At 43.8% G+C, this 22,308-nt stretch overlaps 1 protein-coding gene across 4 annotated transcripts; it reads left to right on the forward strand.

The window, feature by feature from the left end:
• Positions 1–135: 135 nt before the first annotated feature.
• ctbp1l (C-terminal binding protein 1-like) lies at positions 136–18,103 on the forward strand. Of its 4 annotated transcripts, none has more exons than XM_085789980.1 (11): positions 136–215; positions 1,329–1,372; positions 1,687–1,830; positions 6,039–6,193; positions 6,458–6,602; positions 6,713–6,919; positions 9,973–10,187; positions 11,001–11,131; positions 12,600–12,727; positions 13,917–14,034; positions 14,122–18,103. In XM_085789980.1, exons 3-11 carry the CDS (start codon positions 1,770–1,772, stop codon positions 14,306–14,308), a joined length of 1,347 nt encoding a protein of 448 aa, XP_085646106.1. In that variant the 5' UTR covers positions 136–215; positions 1,329–1,372; positions 1,687–1,769; the 3' UTR covers positions 14,309–18,103. The 4 variants fall into 4 exon arrangements, with proteins under 4 accessions (XP_085646106.1, XP_085646109.1, XP_085646108.1 ...); XM_085789982.1 differs by lacking the exon at positions 136–215 and adding an exon at positions 438–1,003; XM_085789983.1 differs by lacking the exon at positions 1,329–1,372.
• Positions 18,104–22,308: the final 4,205 nt, after the last annotated feature.

Below are 22,308 nucleotides of genomic sequence, written 5' to 3' on the forward strand. Positions count from 1 at the left end.
CCTGTAGCCACCGAGGAGTCGTGTATGTCTTGGTCAGCCGCGGAAGGTGAGGGCGCTCCTTCCAGGCCACCGATGATTTTTCACAGACCGTCTGACCCCCCCACCAGCAGCAGCGAGCCACTTCCTCTTTTGTCTAATTTCATGGCGATCGGGAGAGAGGGAACACCACCGACGCACGCACACTGTCTCAGCACTCTTGAAAGAGTTTATTCGGGGTAAATAACTGACAATTTTTTTGCAAGTTTTGCTCACTGGGGGTTTTAAGTAGTGTTGCTAGGATTAAATCACGTGTGCGATTCACCTTTCCCTGTAGAATTAATTCATTTTTTAAAGCTTGTGGATCAGATATTTCACATTGTAGCGCCACTCGCTGATAACAAATCGGACTAAACGGGCTCCCCCCTCCGCCTGCTGCATCTCTCCCACACTCAGCGGCGGCGGCACGCTGCTTAACGGCTACAGCTAACGTTAGCAACGGTGCAAAAAAAAAAAAAACGCCTCATATGTGTAGTTAACAGAGAAGCTTTAGTTTGACTCTTCAAAGTTGGTGGCAGACAATTAACACATAACACTGTGTATTTTCGAGACTGAGTAAGAAATTGTAGTTAACATTAAATTGTTGGCAACTTAAAAGTCTTCAAATGTTTGTGTTTGGGTTAGCTTAGCCAGCATCGGCTAGTTAGCTAGCTGCTATGCTATGTATGTAGTTAGCGTTAGCCCCGGATTGCAATTCAGAAGTTACTGTTATTTGAACTAGCTATGAACAAACTGGACTAAGTGTAGTAGTTTTGTCACTTTATTTTAATTAGAATAATTGAAGTATCTACGTGGAGCATATTAATGTCCACCATTCATTGCAAGAGTCCCCGGTAAGTGTCGGTAGCTGAGAAAAGGGGGTTAGCTAGCAGCACCTCAGGCTAGTTAGTTGACGGTAAGTTGGCAGCTAACGAGCGGCTCCGTGGTGCTGCACCGTGAAGTTACCGCTTCAGTCAGACTCCCACAGGTATCACGTTAGCTGTGTGTGTGAGTGGGGGTGTTTTTGCAAGCCAAAGCTAAGTTAAGAAACGATTATCAGCATCCTTAACTGGTTGTTAAGATAATTCGAAAACTGTGGAAGAGTAATAAAAGTAGTTTTTGAATGCTGTTACTACTAAAGATATTTACACATGGGATATGTTTTGTTTTTTGTCGTGTGTGTTTTTGTTTTACGCTTGTGTGCCTAAGTCTTTTTGCCAGTGGAGTTTCTGTCTTTGTATCGGCCTACCTGCAGTGATGATAACTGAATGACCGTCATATCTGAACACAGTATACCTTTTCTCTGTTTACAGTGCAAACTAAGTCACTCATTGGCACAACCAACATTGTTCTCCAGGTGAGTGTCTGTTTACAGTTTGCTACAATTGAAATGATCCATTACGAATTTCTCTGCATTCAATTTGATTAACCATCTTTTCTCCAATGGTAGATGAGGGGTATCTATTGAGTCTAAACTTAAAAATGTATTTATCAATATCCTTTGTCATTGTTTTGATTGATACACATAATGAATTAACATTTTCATGTGTCCAGCTGCCTAAATGCAAAGCAGTTATTCAGGGTTGTTCAATGCTAATTCTAACACCAAATTCAATGTGTTGGCCCAACATTTTTCCTTTTTCTCTACTGACTTTTTCCATCTGTGTGCAGGTGAATCTAAGGGGACATCACTTAAGGGACTCCACGGCACTTGGATCTGTTCTTCTCTGTCCCAGGTTCAGACTGCTTGGTCTATGGCGCTGATGGACAAACACAAACAGGTCAAGCGGCAGAGACTTGACCGCATCTGTGAGGGTGAGCGCTCCTTAATACTAAAAGTAAATGTCTGGGTGGTATATTTAGTTACCTTGATGTGAAGTATTACATTTTATTGTACTATACGAGGGCCATCGTTACGGTAATATGTAGTCATACTGTTAAGCGTTTTTGCTGAAGATTTAAACCAGAAAACTGAAGTTTTAAATTTTTACCAAACGTACAACAAAATGTAAAGAGACTGAATGCTAGTAATATGATTATTTTTAAAAAAGCCTCTCACCTGAACCAAGACTTAAATGTTCAAAAACATCTTGACTAGTTTTCCACAACGAGTGTTTAGTGTTGATATAGTTTTATCTCATCCAGAAGTTTGGTCTAGCCAGTAGCCACAGTAGCCTTCCTGAATGAAGATCTTATTGCGTCTGGTGAGACCAAATAATAAACCTTCATTCCTTACTTTTCAACACATTAACAGTGTAACATTTGAAAACAAGCAAGCAAGTCCGGGCTAATCCTGTCTGAAACTGGTTTGGACTGATGAATACAAAATGACAACAACAACATAGCCAAATACAAAAACAAATTAAATCAAAATTCGTTCCACCATTCAGCAGTTTGATGTTCTGTTACGTGAACTGGTTATTATGAACTCATAATACTGGTTTTTAGGAGCTGTTTTTTCAGAGTTATTCCAGTGTGTCAGGAACATTATGAAATTGATAGAATATTTTCTTTGGTTCATGATAATGAAATGCCACAAGCAGGATGTAAAATGAACACCCTCCAAACGTCAGTGGCGGGTAAAAAATGAGTTTGGCGTGTAAAACAAAAACACACCTGCCAGTGGCTGACACAGAGTTTATTTCTTTAGGTAGCCCCTATAGGGATGCAACAGGATGAACAAAACCCAGATGCAAACCGTCAGGGTCCTGTTCTGTCCATCTTATCAGGGTTTATTGCTCATCATCATCAATTATAAATTGCCTCTGAAAAAAACTGCTGGCAGTGTTTGAACAAGCCTAAATCTGCACACATAGTAACAGCTGATCACCGGCGATGAAAACTTTTATGTACCCAACAGCAGCGCGCATTTGATGTGCCGTGCTTGTTTTTTTCGTGCATGTCTGCGGTGCACAGGTCCACAGACCTGCTCCCTCGGGTTGTGTCTCTCCTACTGTTTCCCACGGCGCTCTGCCCCGTTTGAAAGGTGAAGGAAGCCCGTATGTGGAAAGGCATCGCCTCTGAGATAGAGAATGTGTATTATAGAAGAGAAACACACATTTCAGGACAGAACAGACATGTCCTGTGGTTTTCAGCCTCCTTTTATATTTAACAGAGGAAGGACAATAATATTCTCAGCTGCCAGGATGTGCAGCTTCTTTAATGTTCTTAAGTTGGATTTTTACACTAAAAACGTAAGGTAATTACTTTTAGTCAAACAAGGCATGATTTTTACATTTGCCGGTGAAAAATATGTTCGGCCGGTAAATTTTTGGAGGTCACTAGCCAATGGCCGATGAGGTAAAAAGTTAATTTTACACCCTGGCCACAAGTTGACACAATTCTGAGGTGCTGTGTTTTTTTGTTTTTTCTTATTTGTGGGTTACATGGTACGCAGGCAGTGTACAAGTGGGAGCTTTGCTGTGTCTTTCTTATTGAAAATAATAAGTTAACTTTTTATATTGCTACAAGTTTTAACAATCATGGCTGGTATACCAAAGATTTTTGGATGAGAGTATTTTGAACTGCAGTAGAGTGTAGATGATTGAGATCACACATAATGGTGCACTAAAATGGAGGGAACAGTCTGGGAGCGTCTCAGGAGACGGGTGAAAGGGAGAGGACAAGGTGAAGGGTCGTGGGGCAGGGAAATGGGCCAGCTGTCTCTTTAAAAAACGACAACAGCCCAAACCGCCCTCGGCCTCAGCCTCGGCTATGCTAATGAGGTTAGTGCTGGTTGGCTGGCTCTCAATGGAGCTGCATGTGATTGGAGGCTGCTCTTGGGGGAGGGACTGGGCGTGGATGACAGCTGGGATTCAGCCAGCCAAGAGCAGGCTGACAGAGAGAGGGAGAAAAAAAAGAGCGATAGAGGGAGAGCGAGGCGAGAGAGGGAGAGAGAGAGAGAGGAAGACAGGCTGACAGACTTCATAATGCAAGGTTAGGCCCGGTGCTCATGTGTTTTCTATTTTGGCATGTGTTCTTAAATTTGAACTATGGGGGGTGGTGGTCTAAGGATTGGGTGTGGTGCAGCTCTGTGTGTGCAGTTTCCCTTTTTATGTTCAGCGCGTATTTGTGTTGTCGCAGCCGTTGAGGAACTGAATAACCAAGTGTGTGTGTGTGTGTGTGCGCCTAGCTGTGTCTGGGTGGAGTACGGCTGCTGCTGCTTGCTGCATTATCATCGTTTGCTGCCCCTCCCCCCTCACCTCTTACTCCTCCAACTGCGCCAGAGGGAGAGAGGAGGAGGGAGTGAGGGGAAAGAAAGGGAGAGAGGGTGGGGGGAATGAATGAATCACTGAATGAATTGTATTGTGTGTGCGGCCATGCTTGTGCTTCGTAGGCCTTGGGTATGCCAGTGTCCTTTACTCAGATTACCCCGTGTGTAGGCCTGTTTGTGTATTTCTAGAACTACATTTTCAGAGAGCTTCTTTGTGATGAGCCCCATTTGATTTTTGTACATAGTAAGAGTCTCTTTGTGCTTTCAGTGCATTGCAGTAGGCCTGTTGGTATTCTTGAGCGATTTGCAGTGAATGTGAATCAAACTGCTAAACTGGGCTCATGATATTGTACATTTCTATAAGAGTACCAGGCTGCGTGGTTTTATTTTCTTTATTTCTTTTTTCCCCGTGTGCATTTAATGCATGCATTGGGAAATGGTCAGACGTCAGAGGAAGTGTTCACAAATATTTGTTTTCCACCCTCAGCTACCAGCTCCCTTCCCTCCCTCTGCAGTCTCACCATTACCTCCTGCCTGCCCTCTGTCCAAGTAAATGTTCCAGCTAGACACACTCCCCCACCCTGGGAGACGCGCGCACACACCTGTCACACAGCAAGGACAAGATACTGGTGCATGTGTGGGGTTTGTCCAAGCTAGAGCTGTTGAGAAGAAAGCGGGCGAGAGGTGGAAAAGCAAAACTATCACAACCGTTAGTGTTAATTTATTCAATTTCCCCTAGTTTCACACTATTGCAGCAACGGAGATGTGGTGTTTATTTCTGGCATTGATTTGTTGTTGACTCATGTCCTTTGTCGGCAGAATGATAAATGGTCACGGTGCCACATGGGCCAAATGCACAGATTCTTGTCAGAAAGGTGTGTGAGTGTGTGTAAAGGGGGAGAACCAGAGAAACGGGAAGGAGGGACAATTCCAGACGGGAGAATTTAGGTCATGACTCAGACCCCTTCATGAACCCCCGCCACCTCCTTTCCGAGACCCCTCAGTTTTCTCCACCCCTCCCCCCAGCCGCCACACTACATCAGCTCTCCCCCTCCCATCCCAGCCGACCCCCCCACCCCCCCGTGTGTACTCTGCTCATACAGTAGGCAGGTCAAGTTCCCAGAATCAACACTTGATCAAAAGTGCTCTATCTATCTTCCCCATATGAGGAGCCTAAGGATCTAAGTGTGACAGAGATGGATTGATGAAGACTTGATGGTGTTTATTGGTTCCACACACTGCTAAACAGAGCTGGAGTTCAATACCAAATAGGCCTGGATGCTGGACACTCTCCACGCCCTTTTACAGATTTAGTTACACATTTCTTTTGCAACCAAAGAACACATTGCTTCTGTGGGACATACACAGCACACATCCTGGTAGTTTTCTTTGGGCGCTGATGGGGGGGGAAAAAGTCATAAAAGTCTGAGTTATTATTGTCTTAGCAGTGTTAGCACTGTTAACTTTAGTCATTTGTGGTGGGGGATTTTCTGTGAGGGCATAATGATTTGCATCTTGTCAGGTAGTCCAGCCATGGGAAACACAGACTTTTGAGTCACTAACCTCCAGTTCAACATTGATGGTTATGAAATGCAAGTGGCCTGTAGCTGCCTCTCCCATGCCATCAATAAATGCATTAGGAGACAGAGACAAAATCCTGTAACACAAAGCTTTAAATGTTGGTGTGTCTTAAACGTGGTTTGGAGACTTCACGCTGTTGTTTTTGTCCTGGAATTGCAATGGTCATAAGATAATAAATATAACCGCTCACATGTAAAAACAAACACTGTTTTCTTCCTTCTGCTCTCAGGTATCCGACCCCCAATCCTCAACGGGCCAATGCATCCGCGGCCCCTGGTGGCCCTGCTGGACGGGCGGGACTGCACTGTGGAAATGCCCATCCTCAAAGATGTGGCCACAGTGGCATTCTGCGATGCCCAGTCCACACAAGAGATACATGAGAAGGTAGGGTTAACACACTCACACATAACCACAATGTAATCACAAATGATACAAGCGAAACACTTTTATTCTAATTTCATGCTGTAGTTTGAAAATAATCAGCAGAACATTTGCCACCAACAACATGGCAAATAATGACTAGTATTTCCCTAATTTATGTAGTTTTAATTTTCATGTCCCTTGCAAAAGTGGCATAATATTTCAGTATAAGTATCAGTTTAAGTATAATAAACATTCTGATTTATCAAATGCTTTTGTCCATTGTAGGTGCTTAATGAGGCAGTGGCCGCCCTGCTGTACCACACCATCACTCTGTCCAGAGATGATTTGGAAAAGTTTAAAGGTCTACGCGTAATTGTGAGGATTGGCTCAGGCTTCGACAACGTTGACATCAAAGCAGCCGCTGAACTTGGTGAGCTGACGCACAACAACACACAGAGTTGTACAGAGTGCTGTTCATTACAGGTGCTGTTGTCTTCAACACTGATCCTTTTCCTCCTTGTTTTCATCCCCGCCACCCAGGCATCGCCGTCTGTAATGTGCCAGCATCCTCAGTGGAGGAGACAGCCGATACTTCGCTATGTCTGATCCTCAACCTGTACAGACGAGTCACCTGGATGCACCAGGCCCTCAGGGAGGGAACCCGTGCTTCTAGTGTGGAGCAGATCAGGGAGGTGGCTGGTGGCGCGGCTCGTATCCGGGGCGAGACGCTTGGTATTATCGGCCTGGGTGAGTAAAATGTGGACATGGGTGGGCATTTAAATCCCTATAATTAGATGGTATTTGTCTTATGGAGTTATTATTTAATATGGACAAGTTCCAAAAATCCCACATCCTCACATTTTTAAAAACCTAACACAAACCAGAATAGTGAAAAAGACAAATGAAAGAGTATAGCGCTAAAACAATTACTCGTAATTTGAATAATTCGATTTACCAAAAACGGCATTCCGAGGCATTTTCTCCTGATTCAGAGCTTCGTTTAATTAACTACACTCACAATATACGCAATATTCTTTCAATGTGGTCGCTAATCCAGATGAATGCTAGTGGGAACATACGGTAATTAGTTATTTGTAACGACTAGTTAAGAACTTGAGTCGATATTGACAGCTAGTTATGATGTCCCTAACACTAGCTAAAGGAAAAGAAATGAACAGCTGCTGCGTTCATTTAATTCACGTCAGTTTAAGTTGTCTTTTGTGGTGAATGCTTTGGTCTAACACACACAACAACAGGCACTCCTCTCACTCACTCTCTGACTCAATTAAGGCTGGAACACACCGGCCCGACCGTCGGCCGTCTGAGACGGTCGGGGAGAGTCAGGCGAGGCCAGGTATGCATCTGTTCAGTGTGTTCAGCTCCGTCCAATTCGACATGCGCAATAGGGGAGCGTCAACTGTCGGAGGATTAGAGCCGTCGTATATTCTGATTGGCTGTGTGCTAGGTCGTTCTGATTGGTCGGGCCCGTGCGAATCATAGCGGAGTGTGGGAGGGGTGGCGATAGTAAACAAACCACTCGTATGAACAATTTTGAATACGCTCCTTGTGTGGTTTCTCCTTACTTTTCCCCTCCTGCGATCGGCCAATAACAAGTCCGAGAGCAGACAATGTGACCGTCAGCTCGGCCGAAGCGATCATTCTGCTGCCAAGCTTTGTTTTCCAAAAAGTCTTTTCAAAACGAATAACAAGCTAATGTTGTGTGCGCTTTGTTTTTAATGTCTGTGGTTTCTTCTATGGATTCTCCGTTCCATCATTTCCTGTTTTCATGTTATTACTGTCACAAGACTAGCGCCACCCAATATTAAGGAGACTTATTCCATCTCGCGCAAGTGCAGAATGTACACGCTGATGTGTAGTCAGCAGTAGTTGAGGCGGTGTGTTTCAATGCTTCCTTTCTGCTGACTGTGTCCGACAAGAGGCGATGGAATCGTCAGATAAAGGCAGTTGGCTGCCAGCTTGTGTCGGTGCGGTGTGTGGGGGCCTTTAGACTAGGGATGCACCGATATGAAAGTTTGTGGCAGAGGGCGAATAAAATTAAACGCTTGGCCGAATGCAGTTAAGTTTTTCTCCATAACACTAAACGGTTGATCATCCAAAGCAATGAACTCTATTACCTTCTTTGTGATTCCGTTTGCTTTGGCACTGTCCTTGGGGAACTTTTTTGTCTTTTCAAAGATGTCGGCCATGGACAGAGTGGGCATGCTGGGACGAGAAGCTTTCCATTTAGCTGCTGCAGCCGTCTCTCTCTCGTACTCAGCATTTTAACTTAATCACATTTGTACCTTGTCATATGATAGTTAAAGCAGAAGTAAGTGATATATTTGTCTTAAATAGTTGTATCTTCCGACAGCAATCACTTACATAGAGTGTTTGGACTGAAACACGGGTCTGTCAGTCACTCTGCTCTGCTCTGAGCCGAGGAGAAAACATTTATCGTATCCTACAGTTTTTATCCAATGAGGAGAGAGAACGGCATGCAGGGCTGTGTGTGCAGCCAAGGGACGCCGTGAATGTGGCGACGTAGGGACGAGGACTGTTATGGTGCGTTCAAGGAAACTCGTATTTTTCCGACCGTGAAGTGGTACCAGTTCGATCTGGTACGAGTTCACCGGTCGGAAGTTACGAGTGGCCGTTATAGTGACTTTCACCGGTAAAACAGGTCGGAAAAACACGAGTGGGTTGCCTGAAACGCTACAAAGTCGTAACTTGTGACTTGAAGCTGTAATTTACGATTTCAAAAGCCTGCCTGGAACGCAGCATTAGCGAAAACGACCGGATCGCTTACTTCTGCTTTAACTACATGACATGTGACTTGTTACGAGTGAGAATGGAGGCTCTCTAGTCTACCTTCACCTGGCGTCTCACGGCTGAAAACCAACCTTGCAACATCAGTGTAGTTACTCGGTCACCGCCCCGGTGTCCCAGCTCTCGTCTCTGCACACCGCAACACAAATGCGCTCCGTAACCTGTAATCTTTTATTTATAACGGTTATGGCGGCTAAAGGTGCTCGTTGCAAACTGCAATTCTTTTCTCGCTCTCCAACACTTAGAAATATCTCCACACTGCCAACATTTTACCGAAGGCGCCAGGTCACCGCATCACTGCACATTGTTTGATTGCGTCATTCCGTCACACGCCACTAATAGTCTATTCAGCCTCACTCCACCGCAGGCCGAATGTGGCTTTTTTTTGCAATATTCGGCCGAATATATTCGGTTACGGAGTATTCGATGCATCCTTACTTTAGACACACACTTCCCAGTGATGGCATCAAATAGACCAGACATCAAAATATCAGGTGGTCAATAAGAGTAGAGATTGGAGTTTAAATTGCACAAATATTTTACAGATATTGATTGTTCATTTGCAGACGTGTCTATTTACTATAGCTATTTAATAAGGCAAAAGACCTTATTGTGATTACTAAAAAATCTATAGAATAATGGATTACAAAAATAACCGATAGCGGCAGCCCTAAAAGAGTATCCATTTTGATTTTTTGATTATATAAAAGTCACCAGGATACTGTTGGTGAACCTTTTGTACATAAATCACATTCATTCAACAACTAATTCGCCTCACTCTCTATATTTTTCCCCTGGTCATGCATCACTGCAAGGTCAGTGACTCAAACCACTGGTTTAATCCAAACAGAAAGTTAATGGTCAGACAAACAGTGTGCTGTAGGACGCGTTTGGTATTTATGATTTCTATTTTGGTTCCAACAAGGGCACATCAGTGGCTGTTAATAACCTTACCTCTTTTCTTTGTCTTGAAGGGCGTGTTGGCCAAGCAGTGGCCCTGCGAGCCAAGGCCTTTGGTTTTGGCGTGATCTTCTATGACCCCTATCTGCCCGATGGTGTGGAGCGTTCACTAGGCCTGCAGCGCATGGCCACCCTGCAGGATCTGCTCATCCACTCGGACTGTGTATCCCTGCATTGCAGCCTCAACGAGCACAACCACCACCTCATAAATGACTTCACCATCAAACAGGTGTGCAGGACACAGGCAGAATATGCTAAACACAAAGTTTGTCACACATTTGCTTTCTCATCAGCAAGTATTTTGGAATTTTGTTTGGAAAAGGCAACATCAAATTAGGGTTTACTTTTGTTAGCATGGTTGAAATATCGTGAATTATAGGTAGCTCACCTCTGTTTTACCAATAGATTATCCTAAACAGGATTGAATCATCTCATCAGAATTCAGAATGGATGTAATCTTGGAGTGGACCTCAGTTTTATTAAATTACTGATTTTTTTTTTCATCAGGCACTTCATCGTTGTTGTCTTAAACAGTTTTACTTTGATGATGTATGTGCATAAAATTGTTTTGCCTCTTGCCGCATGTGAGGAAAAATCTGTTGTCTCATTCTGAGGTTTAGCGGCACAACCACATTATCATTTAGCATCACCGAAGAGAATTGCTGCTTTAGCACACAGGGTTTGATCCAAATGTGAGCCCATCCTTTTCTTCTCTGGACTAAGGGATGTTGATGCTAGTAAGCAGCCTGTCAAGTCTAATATACAGAACCCCCTACGATCAATCTCACCAACTAGCTGATATGTTGAGGATGATCGAGGCTGTCATTACCAGCAGTTGACAGTCAGTTTTTTACTTTACTTTACGTTTACCTGAATCAAACATTCCCTTCATCGTAGTGAAGTCTCTGCTATAGATTAGGAAAAGAACAACATTTGCGCGAAATTACGTCAGTGATTAATGGTATTTTGCCTCAAATTTAAAAAAATTCAGTCTAGTTTGCGCCTCATAGTTTAATCATACTGTTGCTTACTCTTACTACAGATGCGTCAGGGAGCTTTCCTGGTGAACACTTCAAGAGGGGGTCTGGTTGACGAGAAAGCATTGGCTCAGGCCTTGAAAGAAGGCCGGATACGAGGAGCTGCCCTGGATGTGCACGAGACAGAACCATTCAGGTAACCGGGAGGCACTAGTGGGAGGGGTGGGGAATGTCTAAAAGACCACATGTCAATCTTTTATTCTTTTAGGTAGAATTGCGACCCATGAGTATCTTCCCAAATTTATCTTATGAATATGTGATTAGTTGTTGTAGGCTTAAATGAAAAGCCACATCACCACAAAGGCCCCACTCACACATTTCTAAAAAAAAACCACTCTGATTTTATCCTGAAAGTCTTGATCAGAAGTTGTGATTCCTATCTTTTCTACTGCTGTGCAACTTCTTTGGATGTTTGTCTGCTGAACGATATTCTTCACCCACAATGTTATCTGTCTGTTTACAAATTCTGTTCCAACCAGCCACCAGTGTTGTGGGTAATGCGTTAGAGTACTTTAATTACTTTTTTCGTGTAACGTAACGTGTTAGTTTCGTGCGCTGAGCAATCAGTAACTTAGTTATTTAAAAAAAAAAAAGTAATCCATTACTTTTCGCCGGATAAGGAAAGGAAAATCTCGACTGCAGCCTGCTTTTTGTCAGACAGTAGACTACTGTGGAACCTGCGGATGTGTCAGCCGAGGCGCAGTGCTGTGATGCGTCTGTGCCCTGCTGACCTACGTGTGTGTGTGTGTGTGTTTCAATTCGCCAGCGAAAAGGACAAGAACATAACGGTAAAATGCACACTGCGTTGGTGATGACCTTCTGTCGACTGCAAAAAATCCACTTCCAATTTAAGGGCCCATAGATCAGCTCCACGTAGCCTACGGACCTGCTTCTCCAGCAGCAACAAGCAGCCTGCCTTGCCCGCTTTCAGCAGCTCCCTCTCGGCGAGCGGCAGCTCAGTTCTCCCCCGGTCCAGCCCGGATCTCTACTCCATAGCTGCCGTAGCAGCACTGTGATACCAGTATCTACCACATTTTTAACTTTTATGACACACAAGGTTGGAAGTTCACGTCTCGCCAGCCTCCCTCCTCTCCACACGTGAGTCCTCAGTTCAAACTGACAGACAGATCGAGCAGTGAAGCCGCTGAGAGGGATTCACGGCAACTCCTGAATAAAAATAAAAAAACTTGGTTGGATGACTGATGTTATTCGTCAGGAGCATTTAAAAGAGGCTGCCTGTCAGTTGTTGCAGCATGTGCGAGGCGCGCTGCAAAAGGCTTTTCATTTTTGGTAACGCAAGAGTACTCAACGCGTTACTTTTATTCATAGGTAACGCTGTAACGTAACTGATTACTTTTAATTGATGGTAACGTTGTAACCTAACTACTTTCCAAAGTAACTATACCCAACACTGCCAGCCACACATATTGCTTAGTTAATATGGAGTATTTGTTTGGACATAAATTTGAAAGTCCAGTCACTGTCCTACCTCGTCCTGCCTGGCCCCACCTTGCCCCCGCAGGCTGCACTCGTCCATGCACAACAACAGATAAACACGACGACACAGCCATCCTCTTTGTAACAACCTTTCCCCCTCTGAACAGTTTTTCGACAGGCCCTCTGAAGGATGCCCCCAACCTAATCTGTACCCCACACACATCCTGGTACAGTGAGCAGGCCTCTGTGGAGGCTCGTGAAGAAGCAGCGAGGGAGGTTCGTCGTGCCATTACTGGTAAGGCACAGTCACTTTTCAACGTTTCCACAGTTTGACAGTGTCCTTGACGTCGTGTGACTACTGTGCCGTAGTTTTAGGTTTCCTCTTAGCACCTCACATCCAGGCTGTGGGATTATGGGTGTTAGTTGAAGCCTTTCATTCACACTCAGTTAGGGTTGCACACACAACTCATTACAACTCGATACAATCTCTCAGTGCTCAACGTTATATAATCAAATTGTTTGTTTGAAATGCAAACTCACTGCACATTCACCATGCTATGAAATAATAATGTAACATTACGAGACAGAGTTGTTTTCGAGGCAAATGCGTAGCCGAAACTACATTCCAGACACGGCTTCTGGGCGGGGTAATTTCAAAAACACAAGTAGTTCCAAGTATTTGCTTCATATTTATGTTATTTCATAGTGCATTGAGCAGGTCATAACTTCTTCACGAGAGCATTTTGGCGTTGTTGGATTGTGTATTTGATGAGTTTTAAGGGAAAGGCGAAAGTACTGTTTGAAGAGCAGCTTGTGTCTCTGCCCCACCGATCTAAAAATAGCTTGCACCGACAATTAAAGGTAATGAACCTACTGCTATGACTATAGGGATCGGATTGGTCATTCGGTTGCCCAGTCATCCGTCCTGCGAGTGAGACACAGACAGGGCATTTCGGTGTCACGTTAGTGCCGCAGCAGGACTTAATTTTATGTGGTCTAACACGACGCCCCTCTTCGACTCACAGCATAAAGGCCAAATTAAAAACATTAAGGCTATGGCCTTGGTGTGAAACTGTTGTTGTGCACCCCCCAATGTCTCCTCTCTTGGAGTGCCAGAATCTCACCTACTTTTAACCTCAAACTGTCACATTGATGAATCAGATGTCAGACTGCCTCATTCTTTCAGTTTTAGCCTGTATATACAAGACATTTGATTTTCCCAACGATCAACATATACCGAACTGAAAACCGTGACCACAAAACGGGGAACTGAACTGAACCGTGAATCGTTCCACCCCTAATGGACATACACATTTAAGCAAATCATGGTCTGTATTCTGTATGGCCATTGTTTATTTATCATTTTATATTTGCAAATACTTAACCTGGAATTGAACAGGTTGTCCAAAGAGCACGCTGTCAGTAGCATGAACTCTGTCTTTGCATTTCTATAAGGTCTTAACGGTCTGTTTTTCCCGCTCTAGGCCGTATCCCTGATAGTCTGAAGAACTGTGTGAATAAGGAATACCTGATGGCCGCCTCTCAGTGGCCCAGCATGGAGGCAGCCACTGTTCACCCAGAGCTTAATGGAGCCACTTACAGGTGAGGGCCACGGAGCTGGATTTGGATTTGGAGGCAGTAAGAATCAGCTCTCATGTGATTGGTTTGCTTTTTCTCTCCGTGTTTCAGATTTCCTCCAGGCCTGATCAACGTCGCAGCAGCAGGGGGTCTCCCAGGAGCTGGCGCAGGGGTTGAAAGCCTGGTTTCAGGAACCCTGGCGCATGGCATCGCCCCCGTCTCTCACCCTCCTCATGCCCCCTCCCCGGGGCAGCCCACTAAGGCTGAAGCCGACAGAGACATCCCCTCCGACCAATAGCCCCCCCCGCCGCCGCCAGTACATTCCGTCACCTCTGGAAACCACCTCACCACCCCTCCACCCCCACTTCCCAGCATCAGACACAGCCCGACCCTCAAGTACATCGGCAGCACCGGTTTGACCTGACGTGGATCTACACAGTCTTGTTTCTCAGATCCCATAACCAGCCCAGGAGTGACCTATCCACCGCTTCCCCACATCCCACCCACATCCCTCCAGAACACACACCCATCCTTCCATCCAAGTCTGCATCCCACCCACCCACACGCCATCCCCTCCCCCCCTTCACCCCCCACAACGTCAGCAATAACTCTGTTCTCAAGGATTCAATGATTGGATTGGTTTATTTCCTTAGTTGGCTGTTGTTTTAATGGAAAGTTGATCTGTTGTGGTTCTAGGTGTTAATGTTTGTTTGTTTGTTTGTAAAGAAAAAAAATAGCATTTCTGACACGAGGCTTTACAGTCTGCTGCCTCCTGCAGTCCTCCTCCTCCTCCTCCGAGCAGGAGAGGCACAGAGGCAGAAAGTTTGAAGCCCCCCTTTGTACATTAATGGCTCATGTTACTGCTCTCTTCCTTTTCTTTTCTTTTCCTCCTCTCTCCCCCCTCCACCTTTGTTGTGATGGGGGAAAGTAAACCAGACAGAATCACCAACAGTAAATCCTGTCCTCCCCACCAGGCATCTAGCTGCCCCACAGCCCAGTTTTGCCCTTCATTCTCCCCCCTTCCCCAGCACTGTCATCATATGCTTGCTCAGCAGAGGGACCCATAATGCTGTCAGTGTTGAGCTCTTTACAGACTGTCAAAGTATATTTTATCTACTCAGCTCACACTTTAGCTCACAACCTTGATGGAGTGACACCCCAAGATCACAGGTTACACTTCTCTGCTGTGAGAGAACATCACCCCTGGATACTTTTGTCCCCCCATGGATTACTCTGTCCTGACGTAAATGGCTTAGAGCATCATATCAGAGAAGCACCTGGGCATGAAGTTCGATCTCGTGCCAGCAGCCAGGGTGCTGCGTGTGCGGTCTCCACACATGGTGTCCACACTGTGTTGAAACGCAGCAGCTTTTTTTTTTTTTTTCATGCTGGAAACACAGCAGCATGCCGGGGACGTGGCCAGCAGAGGGCACTGTCTGACCGCCCAGAGCTGCACACAGCTTACGCCGGTCAAACAGATGGACAGTTACAGGTTAGCTTTAGTGACGAAGAACATGATCACACACTGCCGACATCAGAACACAGGACGGGTGACCAGGGATCGACTACCGCCTTATTGTTATTGCCTCACTGTACCCCACCACCACCAAGCACCCACCCACCCTGCACTCTTCTCCCACTGTCATAACCGACCCTACACATCTGCTCATGAACCAGTTACGCATCCACCAATTCCTTTAAGTGTGAGGGGACAGTAGAGATTAGATTCCCTGTAGGAGCAAGGGGACAGTGTTCTTGCATGCTGGCTTTATTAATGACAGTGGTGCGTGTGTGTGTGCGTGCGCGCGCGTGTGTGTGTGTGTGCGTGTGTTTGTATGTTCCCTCACCCTGTAATGATAACAAGCTGTTGTCTTTCCAAAGGAATAGTCCCTAGGAGTAACTCTTTAACGCTGTTGCCCTGGTGTCAAGGGAACACCTTTCTAGTACCTCAGTAACAGATATTGAATGTACCGTGCATACCCTTTTATTTTTTGTACAGATTTTCTAGATACTTCTTTACTGTTCTTTACCAGAAGGGTTGTGAAATTGTAGCAGTAATGATACAATAAAAAAAACCATTGCCCCGTGAAATGAATTGACAAAATCTTCGTAGGTCCGCTATAGGTCACTGAATACTCAGGCTGCAAAACCAGTGTTTATCTCTCTCTCCCTTTACCTTTTGATTTCCTCTGTGTGAAATTCAACACAAAGCTTTCCACTTCTTAGACTTCGGACTGTAGTAGATGTGTTTTGACCTCCATCTTGCCGGCTAATGAAAAATGAGGAAAAAAACAAAAGGCGGTCGTCGTGGTCTGCTAGTTCTCTTTTATTAGAACAGTAGTAGTAGGTGCTGTTTGGTTTCTGTTTTGTTTTGTTTTGTTAACCCCCCTCCCCACTTCATTGTCAAGCTGCTCTATCTATAGTGCATGTGAGGTAATTTTCTAGGGGAAATACTATTGGCTTGGAAAAAAAAAATTTGATGTCATCTTGCTGTTTCCCTCTGCTCCCCGGCCTTCTACCCCTCAGAGTGTTTTCAACCCGAGTTGCCATTTTTGTCGTGGTCAGTTTTCCAGTGATGTACAGTTTTCCCCTCAGAGTCTATGAGAGACATGGAGCATGTCTGTGTCCTGAGATGCTAGGCTCCTCTGTCATGTGATGAGTATATATTTTTAAAAAAAAATAACCCCCATAGTTCGGATTATGAGCATTATAGTAATCTTAAATTTTGCTGTTGATGATTATTTTTTTTATTTTTTTTTCAGTTCAGCAGTGCACTGTTATGAAAACCATTCTGTTTTTATTGTAGGATTTCATTTTTATGGATATGCTGTCTGTGTTCTACATGTTGTACTGAAACATTTCAGAGAAAACAAGAGATCCCCCTCCTGATGATTTTTTTTGATGTGTGTTTTTTTTTTTTTTAATTCGTCTTATCCCAACTGTCCTTTCCAGCTGATATCCTCTGGGCCTTACTATTTCTCTCCTTGTTAACGTAGCTGTTAAGAAAGTCGCCATGGAACCACTCACTGCCTTAATACAGTTGACCACAGCAGGTGAAGTCAGGAGACACACCCAGTTGAAACGAACGCGCCACAGTGGATGCCGCGCTGCAAAAAGCTCTTCACACCCCGACAGGCGGAAATCTACAGCACATTGCATTTCTTTGAACGACATTTGCCTTGTGTTGACAGTTTTTGGCTCATTCTGCAAACACATAAATCCAGTGTGAATACTTACTGTTCATTAATGTTATTTTTTATGTTTGTCTTCTAGTTTCTAGTAGCTAAGTTGCCCTGGCAGTGTGTATGTGCGTTGGCTAACAGATAAGCACAGTGTGTATGCTCACAAAGCCACAGCTGATATTTCACTCTTGGGTGTGAGAATGCCCCCCCGCCTCCCACCCTCCACTGACACCACCACCACCACTTTGGAGCTCTTAAAGCGTCCTTCACAGCGCATCCAGAGCTCCAGAGGGGTTGGGAGTGGGAGGGCATAGCGGACACTGGTGTGGTCTGTCAAAAAAAAAAAAGAAGAAAAAAAGCAGAAAATTATGGTGAGAATTGGTCACTTTTTCTCTCTCAGGGTTCAAATGCACACATATCCTCCAGCAGTCGCCCTCTGTCTTGTGTCCATCATCCCAAGTTTTCCGCCCTCAGAATGTAGAACAGCCTCCTGCGTTTTTAGAAACCGCTCTCTCCTCATTTTCCCCTTTTGTGCACAGGTCTGAACTTTTTTCTTTTTTTTTTTCCTGTTTTGCTTTTCTTTTGGCACTGACATCTAACCATCTAACAAGGAATGAATGAATGAATGTTTGAAAGTGACTGTGTGTAATGTTAAAATTGGGAAATGTATTTTTACAACATGTGAACATGTTTTTTTTTCCACTCACTCTCATTGTGAATTGATTTTTTTTCTTTCACCAGACTGCAAAAACAAAAAGAAAAAACAAAAATGAAAAAAAAAAAAAATCTGTAACTAGGCTCTTAAGCTTTATTTTTGTTTTGTTTACTTTTTTATTAGAAACAATCATGTTTGTGATGGTAACTTCCGATGGTAAACTCCACACCGTATTTTAATAAAATCTTAAAAATTACACATTTGCTTCATTGTTTTTAATTCTTGAAGTAGCAGCTTGTAGGAACCGTTTTGTACTGACCTGTAACTCTGTCTTTGTAAAAGTATCTGTGCTTGATTATAGTGGCCAGTGAGTTGATGACAGTTAATGCCAGTTGCCATTATGTAGTCCCACTGATTGCATTCGGCAGCTTGAGGATATGTTTACGGAGCTTTAGCTATTAACAAAATTGTTTGTTATACAGTTCGTCAGCTCTTTTATATGGCAATGAGGGGTTATGTGGTGCCAGAACGGGCACAGTTTTACGAGCGGGCAGACTAGGTGGGGAGTATGGGAAAGGGGGTTTCTGTATAGACCCACAGGGCAGAGGAGGGTGGGGTATTATCAGCCCCAAAATTGCTACCACATGCACATAAACGGGAGTCTGCTCTTAAAATGGAGTGAAGGGACTGGAAGCTGAGGTCCACTCTCCAGCGCTGGCTTTAGAAGCCCAGGCTCAAGGCTGGCACCCTCAGGTGTCAGGGTGCCATGGAGTCCTCACCGTCATCCAATAATTATTTTCAGCCCTGTGACTGGCACCGATGTGTTTTAGTACAAACACAGCGCACCAATTTAGCTCTCCTTTGTTGGACTCATGGGCAGTTAAAAAGTAGAAAAACTGTAGCAGAGCCAGAGATAACATTTTCTTCTACCTTGTTTAAACCTCATGCACTTACCTCCCTCAGTACAACCCATCTATTAGCAGTTTAGATTCAAGTTTATTATGCTAGAGGGATATCTTATTCTGGCTAAAAGAAAGTTCACAATAATAATTTTATCACGATATCTATAGAAAATAACAATGCTGTGCTTTTTGACAAATTAATTATAGGCTACTCAAACACAAGTGTAAAGAAGTGGAGAGAGGGTCTGACTTTATCGTTCATACTAGCACGCTGTTAAATTAAAATAGTGAACATGGTTATTCTGACCGCTCAGCAGTGGCTAGTTGGCGTTATCACTGGTAGCATGTTGGCAGGCTAATGGTAGGATTTAGTTGATTTTATACATTAAAAGGCACGTAGCCTAATTGAGGAGAGGCTTTTATCAAAAAGGGTTCGTCAAACCATTCAGTGTGTCTCTTGGGGTGTTAAAAAAAATGGGATGATTGCACAAATTAGCCTGTTGCTGTCTGAAATAACTGACAGCAGAATTCATTTATGACAGAGACCTTAATGTATGTACAAAAGAGCAATAAATCCAAAAGTCGTCAAGGTCTGGACTCTGGACCAAAGTGGTGAACTGACCAGATTAGATTTAGATTAGATTAAGTTTCTAATCTAAATCTAATCTGGACCATCCAGCCCTAAACCGACTGATATTTCAGTGTTAACACAAATCTTACCACTTTTGTTATCTGTGGATACGTGGAGTCCACACTGTCACGTACAGTGCTTGCCAGTTTTTAAGTGAAGGACAGACATTACATAACAGCACGTTGTAGTTGAAAGAGGCCCAGGATGCAAGCAGTATTTTAACAGACCTGATTCACACACACTTCAAACACACTCCTGCACATTTCTTCCAAAGACCCTCTCGGGAATGTGCAACATAGTGCAGTGGAGCATCATCCACCTCTCCCAGTGCCATACATTACCCCTGTCAGCCTCCTTGCTGTGCAGCCAGATTTTTTTTATTTGTTTGTTTAGTTGAAGAAGAGGAGAAGGAGGTCTGGGAACCAAACCAGTAACACGGGGGTCTTATAGTTCCTCTATCAGTATTATGACTTTACCTTCTACTGGTTTCAGTGATTGAGTCACAAAAACAGTAGAAAACTGAGGTCCAGAGACGAGGGCATAAATAGATAGCTGTGAGCTTGGATGGGGAGAAAGAACAGTTTGACAGATCAGGATGTGTGTGTGTCAGCTTACGCATGCTTGTGCGTACATGCCTGTGTGATTAATTAGTCTCCAGACAGATGACCTATCCCACTTGGAGGGATTGGACTACCAATCCCAAAGCTGAGTGGATAAATATTTGTCTTCACTTGTCTGTGGAATGATTAAATATTATTCCAACCACTGAAAGACTCAGATGTCGCATCGGCTTCAGACAGCAACAGATTTATTTTCCTTTTTAAGAGATCCTGCACTGCATCTTTTATTTGACCAAATTAATTTATTAAAGGATAATTCAGGTTATATCTTATTTATTTGCCCTTTTTAACAAACCCCATAAGAAGATGTAGTTGATATTGCAGAATACAGTTCATTGGATGTGATTATACAACTGACATGGGCACTGTTGTAAGTTAGTCTTTGAGCGCACACATGAGAATGTGTGTATTAATCCACAGCTGACAATGGTCTCTAAATGCTTACTCTTGTTTGACAAATGGCAAATAAGAAAAAAAACCTGCAGTGGCTTAGGGATTTTTTTAGGGGGTTAGGGATACTTGTCCATGTGGTGTTTTGTTTTTTGTTTTTTATTGCAAATGAGCAAAATGAGCAATCACCACCAAGACTGTACATTTTCAACTTTGAACTGCAAATGAATGATGTCTCGTAGCTTATGTTTCTGTTCCATTTCACGCTTCCTGTTTTATTTTGAAAGTTGTTTTGTCTGGTAGGCTACCCTACTTAACCGTCGTGTTGTGTTGGTTCATCTTTGTGAGTAACCACTGTAGGTTTGTTTACTGTGTTAGCTTTCCTGCTGTTTTTGATCCTTTTTCCGTTGGATTTCTCGTTGTTTTCTGGGCTCAGTTTTATCCTGGACTCTCCAATCGTCTTTGGTTATTTTGTGTAACCCTTCTTAGATACGGTTTGTTTATTCAAACCTAACATCTATGCTTTTTGGTCACAGACATCTTATAAGGAAAAAAAAAACCAGATTCGGACAGCTATAGGATTTCATACGTCACAAAGCTATAAGGAACCTATCAAGTCAACTTGTGGGTGGGGTCAAGATAAACTCGCATGTACGTATGTTTCACCAACCATCTTGATAGGTGCTGCTCTTTCACCTGTCCACATAGCACGTGGTAGGTGGACAACAATTAAGCATCCTATTCATAGCCACCTACACAAACACAGTTCAACATGTGCAAACACTAAACAGATTATTCATATGAAATGAAAATAATAGGCCTACTACATCTCCAAGTTTATAAAAACAGGTCACCAGAATGATGTTGAAGTTATGCTGACAAGCTGGTTCATTTAAAATCCATTTTTCATCTTCAACAGTGAAAATATGAAAGCCTGTGCAGGTTTTCAGACTGACAGTAGCCTATTATTAAACTGTCTGTATATTTTCCCTGTATTTCCCTATAATATTATTGGGTCACAATTCACTGTCAATATTATCCATCTGTTCCTAATGCTGCTCTTTCCTCCTGTCTGTGTCTCAGAGGTCTAGAGGGTTTTTGTGACGGTGAAGTGGAGACACCGGAGCTAGTATGGCCCTGGCCCAACTCTCTGTGATTAGCTCATGGTTTTCCTCTCATTGCTTCACTCACTTGGCTCCTGTAGCATTGACGTGAACACGTGATTGACAGAAAGAAAACTTTCAGCTATCTTGGAGATTTGCGTCAGCCAGGCAACCTGCTATATCTGGTATCCTAATGCCAGCTTTTATGTGTGTGTGTGTGTCGGCGTGCGTCCGTGCACACGCATTACAGAGTGCGGTTTAACCGTAAATCAAGAATGTGTGTGCTGTAATAATCAAAGTAGATCATCAATTCCCGTATAGGTTTGCGAGACACATGAGTTGGTCCAAAACGTCAGTTGGTGTATTTGCCAGCACGAGTTCACATTTTGAGTGATTTTGTGCGCTCTCGCATACGCACACCTGTGTCTTTGACAGTGTGTCAGAGACATTTCACATTAACATGAGTCAATCTGGACGCTGCTGAGCTCACTGCCATAATCAGCGGGCAGCAGAAGGGGAGTAGGGGTTTTTCCTGTAACCTACTTTCAACTATAGAGACCAACAGATCGACCAATAGATAGATATGAGAGAGTGAGCAATTGTGACATGATGAAAAATGAGATGAAAGAGAAGCATATGGAGAGGGGGTGCGACTGTTTACGTGATTGTTTAAGACAGAAAGTCCAGATTGTTACCCGATCCACATCTGACCCCACTTCTCCTCTTCCTCTGTCTGCGTCTCTTCGCCTCCACTCGTTCCTGGAAGTTTCACAGTTGAGCCACATAGTGACGTGGCCGAGTCGGTTTAAAGGTCT

This window comes from Trachurus japonicus, chromosome 10 (assembly GCF_045865225.1).
Source record: "Trachurus japonicus isolate A0001 chromosome 10, Traja_1.0".
Classification (NCBI taxonomy): domain Eukaryota; kingdom Metazoa; phylum Chordata; class Actinopteri; order Carangiformes; family Carangidae; genus Trachurus; species Trachurus japonicus.

Bases quoted from the DNA above. Each gene is read 5' to 3' on its own strand.
- ctbp1l (XM_085789980.1), top strand. From the start codon at position 1,770: ATGGCGCTGATGGACAAACACAAACAGGTCAAGCGGCAGAGACTTGAC. The intron at 6,603-6,712 runs GTGAGCTGACGC...CCCGCCACCCAG, and splicing joins CAAAGCAGCCGCTGAACTTG to GCATCGCCGTCTGTAATGTG. The intron at 12,728-13,916 runs GTAAGGCACAGT...TTCCCGCTCTAG, and splicing joins GGTTCGTCGTGCCATTACTG to GCCGTATCCCTGATAGTCTG.